The 15,760-nt window shown below is 48.5% G+C and overlaps 2 protein-coding genes across 2 annotated transcripts; both read left to right on the top strand.

The window, feature by feature from the left end:
* The first annotated feature begins 10,481 nt into the window (after positions 1 to 10,481).
* On the top strand, positions 10,482 to 14,439 carry LOC149974780 (CD5 antigen-like). The gene is made up of 5 exons (XM_090210003.1): positions 10,482 to 10,889; positions 12,336 to 12,365; positions 12,597 to 12,902; positions 13,330 to 13,635; positions 13,761 to 14,439. The coding sequence occupies exons 3-5, from the start codon at positions 12,701 to 12,703 to the stop codon at positions 14,189 to 14,191; spliced, it is 939 nt and encodes a 312-aa protein (XP_090066129.1). The 5' UTR covers positions 10,482 to 10,889; positions 12,336 to 12,365; positions 12,597 to 12,700; the 3' UTR covers positions 14,192 to 14,439.
* Positions 14,440 to 14,656: 217 nt separating this feature from the next.
* On the top strand, positions 14,657 to 15,534 carry LOC149974779 (uncharacterized). The gene is made up of 4 exons (XM_090211803.1): positions 14,657 to 14,666; positions 14,766 to 15,080; positions 15,184 to 15,272; positions 15,400 to 15,534. The coding sequence occupies exons 1-4, from the start codon at positions 14,657 to 14,659 to the stop codon at positions 15,532 to 15,534; spliced, it is 549 nt and encodes a 182-aa protein (XP_090067929.1).
* The last annotated feature ends 226 nt before the right edge of the window (positions 15,535 to 15,760 follow it).

Genomic DNA, 15,760 nt, shown 5'->3' with positions numbered 1-15,760 from the left:
ACTCAACTCTCTCCCTGACTCCCACCAGTCTAGTACATAACTCAACTCTCTCCCTGACCCCCACCAGTCTAGTACATAACTCAACTCTCTCCCTGACTCCCACCAGTCTAGTACATAACTCAACTCTCTCCCTGACCCCCACCAGTCTAGTACATAACTCAACTCTCTCCCTGACTCCCACCAGTCTAGTACATAACTCAACTCTCTCTCTGACCCCCATCAGTCTAGTACATAACTCAACTCTCTCCCTGACCCCCACCAGTCTAGTACATAACTCAACTCTCTCCCTGACCCCCACCAGTCTAGTACATAACTCAACTCTCTGCAACACAATTTCCTTCCTACCTTTTGTTTTTGTTTTCATCCCAAGGGAAAGGTTTGGAAACACCTGCACATATATTAACACAGAAACAGCCCAATTAATATCTTATGACCTAGTAGTACTGTAGAGCTGTTTAACATCCACACAATATAGCTGGGTCTCCCTGTTCTGTCCCTATGTGTCCACTGCCCTGCAGAGCCCCAACCCAACACATCCCACTCAGCTTTAGGGTCTTAGTGAAACATTCATTATTGGTTACAGGTGTGTTAGGTCAAGGCCAGAGTGACAACACACAGGACAGCAGACCCCCAGGGTAGGACTGAGCAACCCAGTAGCTATTGAAAACAGGAAGTGGGCATCTTTTCAATACAGACTTCTTTTGTCGTACTGTTTTCCATATAAGTCATCCAGACCTTATTCAAGTTGTCCAGTAAACCCTTATAAGAGGTGAACTCAGGCAGTAGAAAGTTAGAGGTGATATTATAGCAGACACTATGAAACGGTGCTGCCCTGTGAGCAGTTTCCTGTGGGGGTTTTCAGAACAGATGAGTTTGCTGTTGGTAGCTTGGTTCAACCACTGATCAAAGATAAGTTGCTGAGAAGTTTATCTCACATCATTGAAGTAAAGAACTTACGAGATTAAAGTCATACAGACTAGCAGCATGTTCCACTATTCAGTCCTCTCTCCCTGACCCCCACCAGTCTAGTACATCACTCAACTCTCTCCCTGACCCCCACCAGTCTAGTACATAACTCAACTCTCTCCCTGACCCCCACCAGTCTAGTACATAACTCAACTCTCTCCCTGACCCCCACCAGTCTAGTACATAACTCAACTCTCCCACTGACCCCCACCAGTCTAGTACATAACTCAACTCTCTCCCTGACCCCCACCAGTCTAGTACATAACTCAACTCTGTTGAGTGTATCAAAGATTAATTATATTCTGCCAAGTCATTCATTACATCTCTGGTATAATTGACGAAGCACTGTGGATAATCCTAAATATAATTGATCCAGTTCACATTCTTATTTGAGTGTGGATCACTAGAAAATACTTAACTCTAATCCTGCTACGATCTGATTTCTTGCTTTGAACTTGTCTGGTATTCCCCGTAGAACCCCAATGTTATCAATATATATATTCTCTCGTCAAAAGACCCAGATGGAGTACTTCTTTTCTCCCGTTTGGCCAACTTCATGTCTTGGTGTTGAATGAGTGTGAAAGGCGTTCCCAAATGTCCAAGGGAGCATAATCCTGTCCAATCTGCCGGTAAAACCTGGCCATAACATCATTCCCCCACACAACCTCCAGATGTCAGCCCTGGCCCACCTTGCCGTATTGAAATCCCCAGAGTTCAACCAGCCTGTCAAATTAGACATGGTCTCATCAGTGGTAATATTCTCTGTCCTATTGCAAGTACTAACTTCCCCCACATATTTCCCATGAGTACTATACCGGGCCAAACAGTAATAATCTCCTCCGGTCACTGTAAAGGGAGGAAGTCTTGATTTAAAGGGGAACCTGTGGATATAAATAGTACAAATCAATACAACTGTCATTATCTGACATTCCTGCTTTGGTGAACAGCTTTACCATACTAGCCTAACCTCCTCTACCCGGAACCGTACTAGGGTGTCGACCAAAAACTGGTCAAATCCAACATACCATAACCCTAGATGCTGTTTCATTACTTTTTTTAATTAAGGGTAAGGCGTATCTTTATGCAATACATCCCTCTCTCCGGATTACAGTCAAAAACTCTCACCTTCACTATACTCCACCTTCTTCCATACTGGATGAGTGGATTCATATAGCCCTCTCTCTCCGTATTTGCTATGACCTGTGTCCACGATCAACATGGGGACCTGTACCGATATATACCATAATGGCTCAGAGTCCTAGACTGCCATGTAGTTAGAGACCCCATTTGGTCTACATAAACCTCCATTGAGAGATCCTTCCCAACCTCTACTCTAACTTCCTGTCTACCCAGATCTAGGGATCTCTTATGCTTGTTTGGAACAAAATCCTCAGTCTAAACCATGGGTCAAATTACCACGCTCTGCATACTCAGGTGGGACGTGCTGTATCAGAAATATGGCACCCACGATAAGACAGCTCAGACCTAACAGCACTCCGATGAAGCACCACCCTTTTCCCAGAGAACACATCATCAGCAAGAGGCCAAGACACACTTTCACTTCTATGAACGCTCACAGCTGGGAAAAAGTCAGGTATAAGGGAATCTTCAGTAGAAGTTTGATCCCCGTACCCTATTGGTTGCGGTTCCTCTCCTACTTCTGTAATGGTCGACAGTGTCAGTGTGTCCTACCCTCCTACAATGTGTGATATGCACCCCGGGAGCTCTTTCGGCTATCCTCACCGCGTAGACAGTCACCAGGAGTACTTGGTATGGTCCCGCCCACCGTGCTGCTTCCCGTCTATCCTCCTCGCGTAGACAGTCACCAGGAGTACTTGGTATGGTCCCGCCCACCGTGCTGCTTCCCGTCTATCCTCACCGCGTAGACAGTCACCAGGAGTACTTGGTATGGTCCCGCCCACCGTGCTGCTTCCCGTCTATCCTCACCGCGTAGACAGTCACCAGGAGTACTTGGTATGACCCCGCCCACCGGGCTGCTTCCCGTCTATCCTCACCGCGTAGACAGGCACCAGGAGTACTTGGTATGACCCCGCCCACCGGGCTGCTTCCCGTCTATCCTCACCGCGTAGACAGTCACCAGGAGTACTTGGTATGACCCCGCCCACCGGGCTGCTTCCCGTCTATCCTCACCGCGTAGACAGGCAACAGGAGTACTTGGTATGGCCCCGCCCACCGGGCTGCTTCCCGTCTATCCTCCTGCGTAGACAGTCACCAGGAGTACTTGGTATGGTCCCGCCCACCGGGCTGCTTCCCGTCTATCCTCCTCGCGTAGACAGTCACCAGGAGTACTTGGTATGGCCCCGCCCACCGTGCTGCTTCCCGTCTATCCTCCTGCGTAGACAGTCACCAGGAGTACTTGGTATGGTCCCGCCCACCGGGCTGCTTCCCGTCTATCCTCCTCGCGTAGACAGTCACCAGGAGTACTTGGTATGGCCCCGCCCACCGTGCTGCTTCCCGTCTATCCTCCTGCGTAGACAGTCACCAGGAGTACTTGGTATGGTCCCGCCCACCGGGCTGCTTCCCGTCTATCCTCCTCGCGTAGACAGTCACCAGGAGTACTTGGTATGGCCCCGCCCACCGTGCTGCTTCCCGTCTATCCTCCTGCGTAGACAGTCACCAGGAGTACTTGGTATGGTCCCGCCCACCGGGCTGCTTCCCGTCTATCCTCCTCGCGTAGACAGTCACCAGGAGTACTTGGTATGGCCCCGCCCACCGTGCTGCTTCCCGTCTATCCTCCTGCGTAGACAGGCACCAGGAGTACTTGGTATGGCCCCGCCCACCGGGCTGCTTCCCGTCCATCCTCCTGCGTAGACAGTCACCAGGAGTACTTGGTATGGTCTCGCCCACCGTGCTGCTTCCCGTCTATCCTCCTCGCGTAGACAGTCACCAGGAGTACTTGGTATGGTCTCGCCCACCGTGCTGCTTCCCGTCTATCCTCCTCGCGTAGACAGTCACCAGGAGTACTTGGTATGGCCCCGCCCACCGGGCTGCTTCCCGTCTATCCTCCTGCGTAGACAGTCACCAGGAGTACTTGGTATGGCCCCGCCCACCGGGCTGCTTCCCGTCTATCCTCCTGCGTAGACAGTCACCAGGAGTACTTGGTATGGCCCCGCCCACCGGGCTGCTTCCCGTCTATCCTCCTCGCGTAGACAGTCACCAGGAGTACTTGGTATGGTCCCGCCCACCGTGCTGCTTCCCGTCTATCCTCCTCGCGTAGACAGTCACCAGGAGTACTTGGTATGGTCCCGCCCACCGTGCTGCTTCCCGTCTATCCTCACCGCGTAGACAGTCACCAGGAGTACTTGGTATGGTCCCGCCCACCGTGCTGCTTCCCGTCTATCCTCCTCGCGTAGACAGTCACCAGGAGTACTTGGTATGGTCCCGCCCACCGTGCTGCTTCCCGTCTATCCTCCTCGCGTAGACAGTCACCAGGAGTACTTGGTATGACCCCGCCCACCGGGCTGCTTCCCGTCTATCCTCACCGCGTAGACAGGCACCAGGAGTACTTGGTATGACCCCGCCCACCGGGCTGCTTCCCGTCTATCCTCCTGCGTAGACAGTCACCAGGAGTACTTGGTATGGCCCCGCCCACCGGGCTGCTTCCCGTCTATCCTCACCGCGTAGACAGTCACCAGGAGTACTTGGTATGACCCCGCCCACCGGGCTGCTTCCCGTCTATCCTCCTGCGTAGACAGTCACCAGGAGTACTTGGTATGGCCCCGCCCACCGGGCTGCTTCCCGTCTATCCTCACCGCGTAGACAGGCACCAGGAGTACTTGGTATGACCCCGCCCACCGGGCTGCTTCCCGTCTATCCTCACCGCGTAGACAGTCACCAGGAGTACTTGGTATGACCCCGCCCACCGGGCTGCTTCCCGTCTATCCTCACCGCGTAGACAGGCACCAGGAGTACTTGGTATGGCCCCGCCCACCGGGCTGCTTCCCGTCTATCCTCCTGCGTAGACAGTCACCAGGAGTACTTGGTATGGTCCCGCCCACCGGGCTGCTTCCCATCTATCCTCCTCGCGTAGACAGTCACCAGGAGTACTTGGTATGGCCCCGCCCACCGTGCTGCTTCCCGTCTATCCTCCTGCGTAGACAGTCACCAGGAGTACTTGGTATGGTCCCGCCCACCGGGCTGCTTCCCGTCTATCCTCCTCGCGTAGACAGTCACCAGGAGTACTTGGTATGGCCCCGCCCACCGTGCTGCTTCCCGTCTATCCTCCTGCGTAGACAGTCACCAGGAGTACTTGGTATGGTCCCGCCCACCGGGCTGCTTCCCGTCTATCCTCCTCGCGTAGACAGTCACCAGGAGTACTTGGTATGGCCCCGCCCACCGTGCTGCTTCCCGTCTATCCTCCTGCGTAGACAGTCACCAGGAGTACTTGGTATGGTCCCGCCCACCGGGCTGCTTCCCGTCTATCCTCCTCGCGTAGACAGTCACCAGGAGTACTTGGTATGGCCCCGCCCACCGTGCTGCTTCCCGTCTATCCTCCTGCGTAGACAGGCACCAGGAGTACTTGGTATGGCCCCGCCCACCGGGCTGCTTCCCGTCCATCCTCCTGCGTAGACAGTCACCAGGAGTACTTGGTATGGTCTCGCCCACCGTGCTGCTTCCCGTCTATCCTCCTCGCGTAGACAGTCACCAGGAGTACTTGGTATGGTCTCGCCCACCGTGCTGCTTCCCGTCTATCCTCCTCGCGTAGACAGTCACCAGGAGTACTTGGTATGGCCCCGCCCACCGGGCTGCTTCCCGTCTATCCTCCTGCGTAGACAGTCACCAGGAGTACTTGGTATGGCCCCGCCCACCGGGCTGCTTCCCGTCTATCCTCCTGCGTAGACAGTCACCAGGAGTACTTGGTATGGCCCCGCCCACCGGGCTGCTTCCCGTCTATCCTCCTCGCGTAGACAGTCACCAGGAGTACTTGGTATGGTCCCGCCCACCGTGCTGCTTCCCGTCTATCCTCCTCGCGTAGACAGTCACCAGGAGTACTTGGTATGGTCCCGCCCACCGTGCTGCTTCCCGTCTATCCTCACCGCGTAGACAGTCACCAGGAGTACTTGGTATGGTCCCGCCCACCGTGCTGCTTCCCGTCTATCCTCCTCGCGTAGACAGTCACCAGGAGTACTTGGTATGGTCCCGCCCACCGTGCTGCTTCCCGTCTATCCTCCTCGCGTAGACAGTCACCAGGAGTACTTGGTATGACCCCGCCCACCGGGCTGCTTCCCGTCTATCCTCACCGCGTAGACAGGCACCAGGAGTACTTGGTATGACCCCGCCCACCGGGCTGCTTCCCGTCTATCCTCCTGCGTAGACAGTCACCAGGAGTACTTGGTATGGCCCCGCCCACCGGGCTGCTTCCCGTCTATCCTCACCGCGTAGACAGTCACCAGGAGTACTTGGTATGACCCCGCCCACCGGGCTGCTTCCCGTCTATCCTCCTGCGTAGACAGTCACCAGGAGTACTTGGTATGGCCCCGCCCACCGGGCTGCTTCCCGTCTATCCTCACCGCGTAGACAGGCACCAGGAGTACTTGGTATGACCCCGCCCACCGGGCTGCTTCCCGTCTATCCTCACCGCGTAGACAGTCACCAGGAGTACTTGGTATGACCCCGCCCACCGGGCTGCTTCCCGTCTATCCTCACCGCGTAGACAGGCACCAGGAGTACTTGGTATGGCCCCGCCCACCGGGCTGCTTCCCGTCTATCCTCCTGCGTAGACAGTCACCAGGAGTACTTGGTATGGTCCCGCCCACCGGGCTGCTTCCCGTCTATCCTCCTCGCGTAGACAGTCACCAGGAGTACTTGGTATGGCCCCGCCCACCGTGCTGCTTCCCGTCTATCCTCCTGCGTAGACAGTCACCAGGAGTACTTGGTATGGTCCCGCCCACCGGGCTGCTTCCCGTCTATCCTCCTCGCGTAGACAGTCACCAGGAGTACTTGGTATGGCCCCGCCCACCGTGCTGCTTCCCGTCTATCCTCCTGCGTAGACAGTCACCAGGAGTACTTGGTATGGTCCCGCCCACCGGGCTGCTTCCCGTCTATCCTCCTCGCGTAGACAGTCACCAGGAGTACTTGGTATGGCCCCGCCCACCGTGCTGCTTCCCGTCTATCCTCCTGCGTAGACAGTCACCAGGAGTACTTGGTATGGTCCCGCCCACCGGGCTGCTTCCCGTCTATCCTCCTCGCGTAGACAGTCACCAGGAGTACTTGGTATGGCCCCGCCCACCGTGCTGCTTCCCGTCTATCCTCCTGCGTAGACAGGCACCAGGAGTACTTGGTATGGCCCCGCCCACCGGGCTGCTTCCCGTCCATCCTCCTGCGTAGACAGTCACCAGGAGTACTTGGTATGGTCTCGCCCACCGTGCTGCTTCCCGTCTATCCTCCTCGCGTAGACAGTCACCAGGAGTACTTGGTATGGTCTCGCCCACCGTGCTGCTTCCCGTCTATCCTCCTCGCGTAGACAGTCACCAGGAGTACTTGGTATGGCCCCGCCCACCGGGCTGCTTCCCGTCTATCCTCCTGCGTAGACAGTCACCAGGAGTACTTGGTATGGCCCCGCCCACCGGGCTGCTTCCCGTCTATCCTCCTGCGTAGACAGTCACCAGGAGTACTTGGTATGGCCCCGCCCACCGGGCTGCTTCCCGTCTATCCTCCTGCGTAGACAGTCACCAGGAGTACTTGGTATGGCTCCGCCCACCGGGCTGCTTCCCGTCTATCCTCCTCGCGTAGACAGTCACCAGGAGTACTTGGTATGGTCCCGCCCACCGTGCTGCTTCCCGTCTATCCTCCTCGCGTAGACAGTCACCAGGAGTACTTGGTATGGCCCCTCCCACCGGGCTGCTTCCCATCTATCCTCCTCGCGTAGACAGTCACCAGGAGTACTTGGTATGGCCCCACCCACCGGGCTGCTTCCCGTCTATCCTCCTCGCGTAGACAGTCACCAGGATTACTTGGTATGGCCCCGCCCACCGGGCTGCTTCCCGTCTATCCTCCTCGCGTAGACAGTCACCAGGAGTACTTGGTATGGCCCCTCCCACCGGGCTGCTTCCCGTCTATCCTCCTCAGGGACTGGGTTGAGGGAATCACCTTATCCTGTAGTTCACCTGTAGTGCATAAATCCTGGACATACAGGTTTGGTTAACTGGGAGTCTCGTGAGTGAAAACATCCGAAGCTCAACAAAGGTAAACGATTTAATTTGATTGCTTTTCTGATTTTCGTGACCAAGTTACCTGCTGCTAGCGGGACATAATACTATGCTAGGCTATCGATAAACTTACACAAATGCTTGTCTTGCTTTGGCTGTAAAGCATATTTTGAAAATCTAAGATGACAGGGTGATTAATATATGTTGCATAGTGTGTGGAATACCTTATCTACAGTATTTTATCACCCCTAAAAACTGAAACTTATTTTTCTATGTAATTTCCTGCCCTATTGGCTTAATACGGTGTCCTGTCCAAACCTCAAAGGACCATCCACTCCCATTTATTATCGATGATTAATATGATTTCTGTTCCTGTTGCAGTAATATAAACTCCATTATAATACATTTACCTTAAAAACCAGTATGTCCCATGACGACAAATTCATTATTCAAATAGCTCCCCCTGTGGCTGATCAGACCAACTGGGAGAGCCATGGAAGCTTGGTCAATGGTTATACCACCCTTTAATAGTGATGTTCCATACCACATTAGACCTATTAAAGAACCATTTACACTTCAAATCAAAATTCACTTGTGTAATTAAAACTCAGAAAATAAAACTCCTAATGTTCCATATGTGAGTGTACCCCTTTAAGATATCTTGTCTCTGGGAACAGGGAAATCCCCTTAACCCAAACGTTTACTACAACAACGACACCCAATAATTCTGATAATCCCTTCAAATCGTTTGTTTAAAATCTCTTGATGTTTCATGTAACTCATTCAGTCTCCAAATTGTCGCCCCAAAATATTTTATACACTGCCATACACTCAAACCACTGTGATTGACGTGCACTGTCCCTTTAAGATAAGACATTCCTAGCCAGCCATACCCTATTGTAGATATTTCATATTTCCCCGTGATGAAAACAGATAATGTTTAGAATACGTTTACTTCTTATTTGAATTCACTGGTGTTACCTAACCACAAATCAATACTCGGGAAACAATCACAACTTTTTACGATTCAACTATTCTTACCTCATTTATAGTCAAATATAGCCCAATGGAACGCCTAGTAATTCCGTTGCTAGCTGTAGCATCTTTTCAGACTATCCTTACGATTTTCAGCTCCTTAAAAAAAATGTATTTGGAACTTTTAGCTACTTTTGAAAAGTAACTCAAAGCTATATGCACGCATTTTCCCTCTAAATGCCACAACCCATTTTCTCTGTCATAATTTGAGGAACGGTGTTGTGTAGCCAACGTAAAATGACGCCGCAAGTCAGCCTGCCTCTGTAAAATATATATATTCCCTATTCAGATTGAGTTCTGCTTTAAATTCTATCAACAAAGTAAAGCCAACCGAACTTCTCAACTTTCTATACCCTAACATTTAAACGTACCATGTCCTGTGCTAAATTTATCGTATGTCAGTCGATTCATAAAAAAATATATCATCCTGGTGGCAAAAAACTGTATCGTATCTCTCCGTTATTCCCTACATTTAATCAGGTTTAGGTGACTTTCTCTTCTATGATACATTTTATTTAAATACGACTCCCATCTCAATACATTATTCCACCAGATCATTTTGGGCAAAATAGCGTATTACATCGAAATTGTCTCGCCATTATTTTGAACGAATTCTTCTTTCAATTCAATCTAAACAACATATTAAACGCTCAGTTCATATCTTATACAAACACTAGCGACCGTATTTTTTTCAGGCAAAACATACAAATAGATGAATTACAATCTAAAATCAATTTTATTCTATCGGTTTCAAAGCTGAAATACGAACCTTAGTGTCCCGCTATTGAAATGATTGAGTTTCCCTGCCAATAACTACATTATTATAATTGTCTGTAGTCGCAAACTTCGAAACCGAGAATTCCCAGAAAATAGTCTAAGCTTTTCCCCAGCGAGGATTCTCCTTATTCTCCGTTTTAGCGTCTCCAACATCCAACCAAGTTCCCCCTTGACTGGACGCGGCGATACTGCCCTCTTCTGTCCATTCTCTGTGTATAATTGTCTGTGTATATATTCCTATGACCTATGTAAGTGTATTTATCGTTACACAGTTATTTTAGTTGCTCTTCTGTCTGACTATGTGTGCGTCTCTTTAATGAAAATCAATGTGTATGGGATTCTATATGTATTTCTCCTTTCTGGAAACTTCGTCAATAGATTTGACTTTTGATCGGACATTACATTTCACCCGTATAATATTCTCCTTGGGACTTTCAACGTTAATACCTCATATCTCACTACTCTAGACTAAGTTTCCCTCTCCTCCTCTTTGGATATTCATTTCTTTCTGTAACGGCGTTCGTCTGTTGAAAGAGGAGCGGACCAAAATGCAGCGTGGTGGTTACTCATGTTCTTTAATGTAGAAGAACAAACGAACAAATACAAAACAACAAACGTAACGGGAAAACCTATACAGCCTATCTTGTGACAACAAACACAGAGACAGGAACAATCACCCATGAAACACTCAAAGAATATGGCTGACTAAATATGGCTCCCAATCAGAGACAACGATAATCACCTGCCTCTGATTGAGAACCAATTCAGACAGCCATAGACTTTGCTAGAGAACCCCACTAAACCACAAACCCGATACCTAACAAAACCCCAGGACAAAACACACCACATACAAAAACCCATGCCACACCCTGGCCTGACCAAATAAATGAAGATAAACACAAAATACCTCGACCAGGGCGTGACACTTTCAGCATTTAACAGGTTCGATTTTTCTGTTTGCCTAGAATTACCCTGCCTTCTCACCTAATTTATCCTCACCTGTTTTAATATATATATCTACTACTTCTTCATAGTCAGACTACTTCCCATATACAGATAGACTCAGGTTCAAACTTTATTTAGGTATGTTTTTTGAATTAATGGCTATCCTATTTGTACAGAACGACCGTCCAATCAAACAATACGTACTATATCCCTTCCTTAAGAACCTTCCAGCTTGCAAAACCAGGATTTATTAAGCTCTAGTTTATTGATGGTAGTGCACCTTACCACAGGTCCTTTCAGACCTGTTTAGATCCGGCGTTCGAAGGACCAATTGTTACAGGATTTAAATTCCTCTATGTTTTAATACCCAATTAAAAATAAAAAAATAAACACTCTGTCAATTCATAAGAATTTGTAAGACCCTTATTTGTAAAAAATGGACAGAGACCAGTCTTTGAAATCAACCCGCTGCGTTTATTCTCGAAGAGTACTGCCCATGATACATTTTATCACAGGTTATAAACTGAAAATGACGTCAGCGTTTTCTAAACTGTTCCGTCTTTTCTTGACACTGGTACAAAGGCTGTATAGTTCTGAAGCCTTCCCACATCGTCTAGAGCCAAGGTCAGCCTGTGTAGATAAGCATTCTAGCCAGTCTGGCGATATAGTTCATTCATTTCTACCAAAGAACAGACAGTCATTGTTCTAATTCTTGATTATATTTACACACATTATATTCAGTACTAGGATTAAAAATAATATTCATACACATACAGTAACATAATAGTATTCTGATTAGTCAGTCCTGATTGAAATGTATACATAATTAGTCATTATTGATTAAAAATTTCCCTTAACATAGGCTATGATAAACTAAACTAAACACAAATGCTTGTCTACCTTTGGCTGTAAAGCATATTTTGAAAATCTGAGATGACAGGGTGATTAACAAAAGGCTAAGCTGTGTCTCAATATATTTTGTTTGTGATTTTCATGAATAGGAATATTTTCTAGGGATATTTATGTCCGTTGCGTTATGCTAATTAGTGTCAGGCGATGATTACGCTCCGCATGCGGTGTGGGGAGTCAGTAGAGGTTCTAACTCAATTCTACTGACAATATTTGTCTATGGAGATTGCATGGCTGAGTGCTTGATTTTATACATCTGTCAGAAGGGGTGTGGCTGAAATAGAATCCACTAATTTGAAGGGGTGTCCACATACTTTTGTATATCTAGTGTATGTACACATATATAGTGTATGTACACATGGGTGTTGTTGCACCATACCAACGATAAGCCTGTCTTCCCAATCACATTAACCTCTGCCTCTCTCTTCCTCTGACTCCTCCCTTTCTCCTTTGTTTCTCTCTATCTCTCTGTCTCTTTCTCTCTCTTTCTCCTCTGTCTCTCTCTTTCTCCTCTGTCTCTCTCTTTCTCCTCAGATCTCCAGGCTCAAAGTGTCAGTCCACCAGGTAGGTAGAGTATAAATCTACAGTGATTATAGCAGTTCAATATTAGTCAACTTTATTATCCCACATGGAGAAATTCATGTGTCCATACAAACCATTCTAAAACCCAATAACAAGTAGTGTTTTATGGAACTACTAATACTTGTCAACCACAAAGCACTACTGCTGTTAGAATAACAGAATCACTGTCATCATCTGTCCTCACCACTGTGTTTTCCTCTCTGCTGTTTACAGCTGCAGGCTCAGTCAGACTGGTGGATGGGACCACTTCCTGTTCTGGGACTGTGGAAGTCTTCTACAGAGGAAAGTGGTCAGGTCTATGTACTGGGTGGTGGAGAATGATGAGAGAGACCAAGGTTGTGTGTAGAGAGCTGGACTGTGGAAATCCTGTAGCTGAATCTGGAGTTCTGATTGAAGATGGAAGAAGAGGAGTCAGACTATATAGGTGTAGTGGACATGAGTCTTCTATTGGACAGTGTGAAATCATAGGAGGACGTGGTTTCTGTAATGGTGGATATTATCATCATGTGACCTGTTCAGGTAAGAGACTGGTCATATTGAGAGATTTATTTATACATTATACAATATTACCATTTATCATGTTTTATGTGTTTTTATTTCATTTAAATAGAGGGAGAGATGTCAGATGTATTTAAACATTATATTTGTGTTTGTCATATTGGTTTATGGGAGATGTTCATGGGCAGATCATTGTAGTTCAGATGGTACTGAAGTGAAGCTGCCTGATGGATGACCAGCTGTTTATTTTCTATAAAGTGAAGTGAACTTACTCCTGTCTCCTGCCTGCATTATTCCCAACCCGATCCTGAGTGACTAAGAACCCATTTCTACCTCTTACAGTGTCAAACATAGCAAACTACAATCTTTTATCCAACATGTTGTGTTTAGTCCTTGACAGTGTCATCAACAAAACTGATTGAATGTTCAACCAACTCTTTTTCTCCAGAGTCTGTGCGGCTTGTGGATGGAGCTGGTCTCTGCTCTGGGAGAGTGGAGGTGAAGTCCAATCAGTCCTGGGCCTCAGTGTGTGAAGCTGACTTTGACCGGCAGGATGCAGAGGTAGTCTGTAGGGATGTTGGCTGTGGGGCTCCTGCAGCTCTACAGGGGGGGCTCTATGGAGAAGGTGAGGGTCAGACCTGGGATAAAGAGTTCCAGTGTAAAGGCAAAGAGTCCCTTCTCCTGGACTGTGACACCTCAGACAGAGAGAACAACACCTGCCTACCTGGTAATGCTGTTGGACTCACCTGCTCAGGTAAGAAACAGTTTGTCACTCAATCAACATTGTTTCTCACCTGGAGTGAAGAATATGAGAGGCAATATAGGTGTATTTTAGTGAGAAAATAGTAAGATTACTGTCTCTCTCTTTTCTTTTCTCAGAGCCTGATGATGTGAGGCTGGTGGGAGGAGGCAGTCGCTGTGCTGGTGGAGTGGAGTGGTACGACCAGGGAGAGTGGAGGACTGTGGGAACTGAAGACTGGGACCAGAGGGATGTAGCTGCAGTAGTGTGTAGACAGCTGGGTTGTGGCTCCACTGTTTCAGCACTACCTGGAAACACCACTAGAGGGTTTGGAGTTTCCTGTTCTGGGTCTGAGCCTTCACTGAGGGAGTGTTCCAGAAGTTATGATCTCCTTCCTGGACTCACAGTGATCTGCTCAGGTAATAACAAGATACACTATATGGCCAAAAGTATGTGGACTTTATTGGATTCGGCTTTTTCAGCCACACCTGTTGCTGACAGGTGTATAAAATTGAGCACACAGCCATGCAATCTCCATAGACAAACATTGGCAGTAAAATGTCCTTACTGAAGATCTTAGTGAATTTCAACGTGGCACGTCTAGGAGCAACAACGGCTCAGCCGTGAAGTGGTAGACAACACAAGCTCACAGAACGGACCGCCGAGTGTTGAACCACGTAGAGCGTAAAAATAATCCTCTGTTGTAAAACTCACTGCTGAGTTCCACATACTTTAGTCCATGTATTATATCTCCTTCCTGGACTCACAGTGATCTGCTCAGGAAATATCAACATGTTATAATTATATTCAACTGATTTCCTTCATTCATACAACTTCCTCTGCACCTCTCATGATGACTGTTTAACTTGTCAGTCTGCTTTACTAAATAGATCACTCAGTCAAATAGGAATCAAATACAACTTAAATATCCCAGAATGCTTTTGTATGTGAGGGTTATCTCAGTGAACGTCTCTACTAACTACCACTGTCACATGGTAGTCACATGGTTGTCTCAGTGACTGTAGGCCGACTACTCATGTTGCCCTGTGAGGGAGGGTGGCTGGCACTGTTACATGCTGATGTTATTGTCATATCTATAGGAAACTAGTTGAAGAGGTTTTTCTTGTTCTCTTTTATTGTTACAGATCTCCTGGTCCAGCCTGATATCTTCCTGACTGACTCAATGGGAGGGGTCTCCAGGGGCCACCAGGGGCCCGAGATGTTCAGGGGCTACAGCTTCACCATCACCTGCTCCACTCAGCCACAGTACCCAGGAGGCTCCTTCCTTCTCACGTTCACCGGCTCCAACAGAACTCAGCCAGCTGTCAATCACTCTGCTGCCTTCCTCTTCCCTGCCGCAGATGACTACCACCAAGGGAACTACAGCTGTGTTTATGACAATTACGTTTTCTCTCATAGCTTCTCCTCTGAGAGTGAGTTCCTCTCCCTCACCATCACAGGTAACTGAACATGAACCAGACTTATAACTTTGTCATTGACAGATTTCCCACAGATCTATGTGATGATGATCAGTCCCCTCATCAAAGGTGTTTCTGTTTGCAGCCTCTCCTCTGCCAGCCTTCATCATCAGACACGTTGTAGTGCTGCTGATCCTACTGACAGCCATCACCACCTCCTACCTGTACTACAAGGTAAAGACATTTACTCAGACGTTACAAGTCATTTAAACTAGAGGGAGAGGGTGAGGGGGAGAGGGAGGGAGAGAGAATGGAGATACTAGAGAGTAAATGTCTGACTGTTGGTGCTGTGTCTCCCTAGCCCACCAGGAGGCAGATGAGAGTGAACAGGGTGAGCAGCATGGATCTTTATGTCAATGCCATGGAGATGGTCTCTCTGAGCTCCAGAGCTGAAGCTGGACCGGGAGAGGAGAGAGCAGCCCAGGGGACGGAGTAGGAGTAGAATGAAGCTGACCCTACATGCTGATCTTAGGTCAGTTTTGTGTTTTAAATCGATGGTCAGCAGTGGACTGGTGTTTAAAATGTGGTGACAAACCTGAAGTGGTTCTAATTTTAATAACAAGTTCAGAATTAGTTTCTCTTTCTAGAACCTTGGAAGAAATCTAAAAGGAGTGACTGCAACCACCATTATTCATTTAGTTTGGTTTTTACCACCAGAGAAA

Source organism: Oncorhynchus mykiss, chromosome 19 (assembly GCF_057628025.1).
Source record: "Oncorhynchus mykiss isolate SJ-2025 chromosome 19, ASM5762802v1, whole genome shotgun sequence".
Classification (NCBI taxonomy): domain Eukaryota; kingdom Metazoa; phylum Chordata; class Actinopteri; order Salmoniformes; family Salmonidae; genus Oncorhynchus; species Oncorhynchus mykiss.
The sequence above is the reverse complement of the archived record's forward strand: the minus strand, read 5'-3'. Positions and strand labels throughout refer to the sequence as shown.

Bases quoted from the DNA above. Each gene is read 5' to 3' on its own strand.
- LOC149974779 (XM_090211803.1), top strand. The intron at 15,081-15,183 runs GTAACTGAACAT...TTCTGTTTGCAG, and splicing joins CCTCTCCCTCACCATCACAG to CCTCTCCTCTGCCAGCCTTC. The intron at 15,273-15,399 runs GTAAAGACATTT...GTGTCTCCCTAG, and splicing joins CCTCCTACCTGTACTACAAG to CCCACCAGGAGGCAGATGAG.
- LOC149974780 (XM_090210003.1), top strand. From the start codon at position 12,701: ATGATGAGAGAGACCAAGGTTGTGTGTAGAGAGCTGGACTGTGGAAAT. The intron at 12,903-13,329 runs GTAAGAGACTGG...CTTTTTCTCCAG, and splicing joins TCATCATGTGACCTGTTCAG to AGTCTGTGCGGCTTGTGGAT. The intron at 13,636-13,760 runs GTAAGAAACAGT...TTCTTTTCTCAG, and splicing joins TGTTGGACTCACCTGCTCAG to AGCCTGATGATGTGAGGCTG.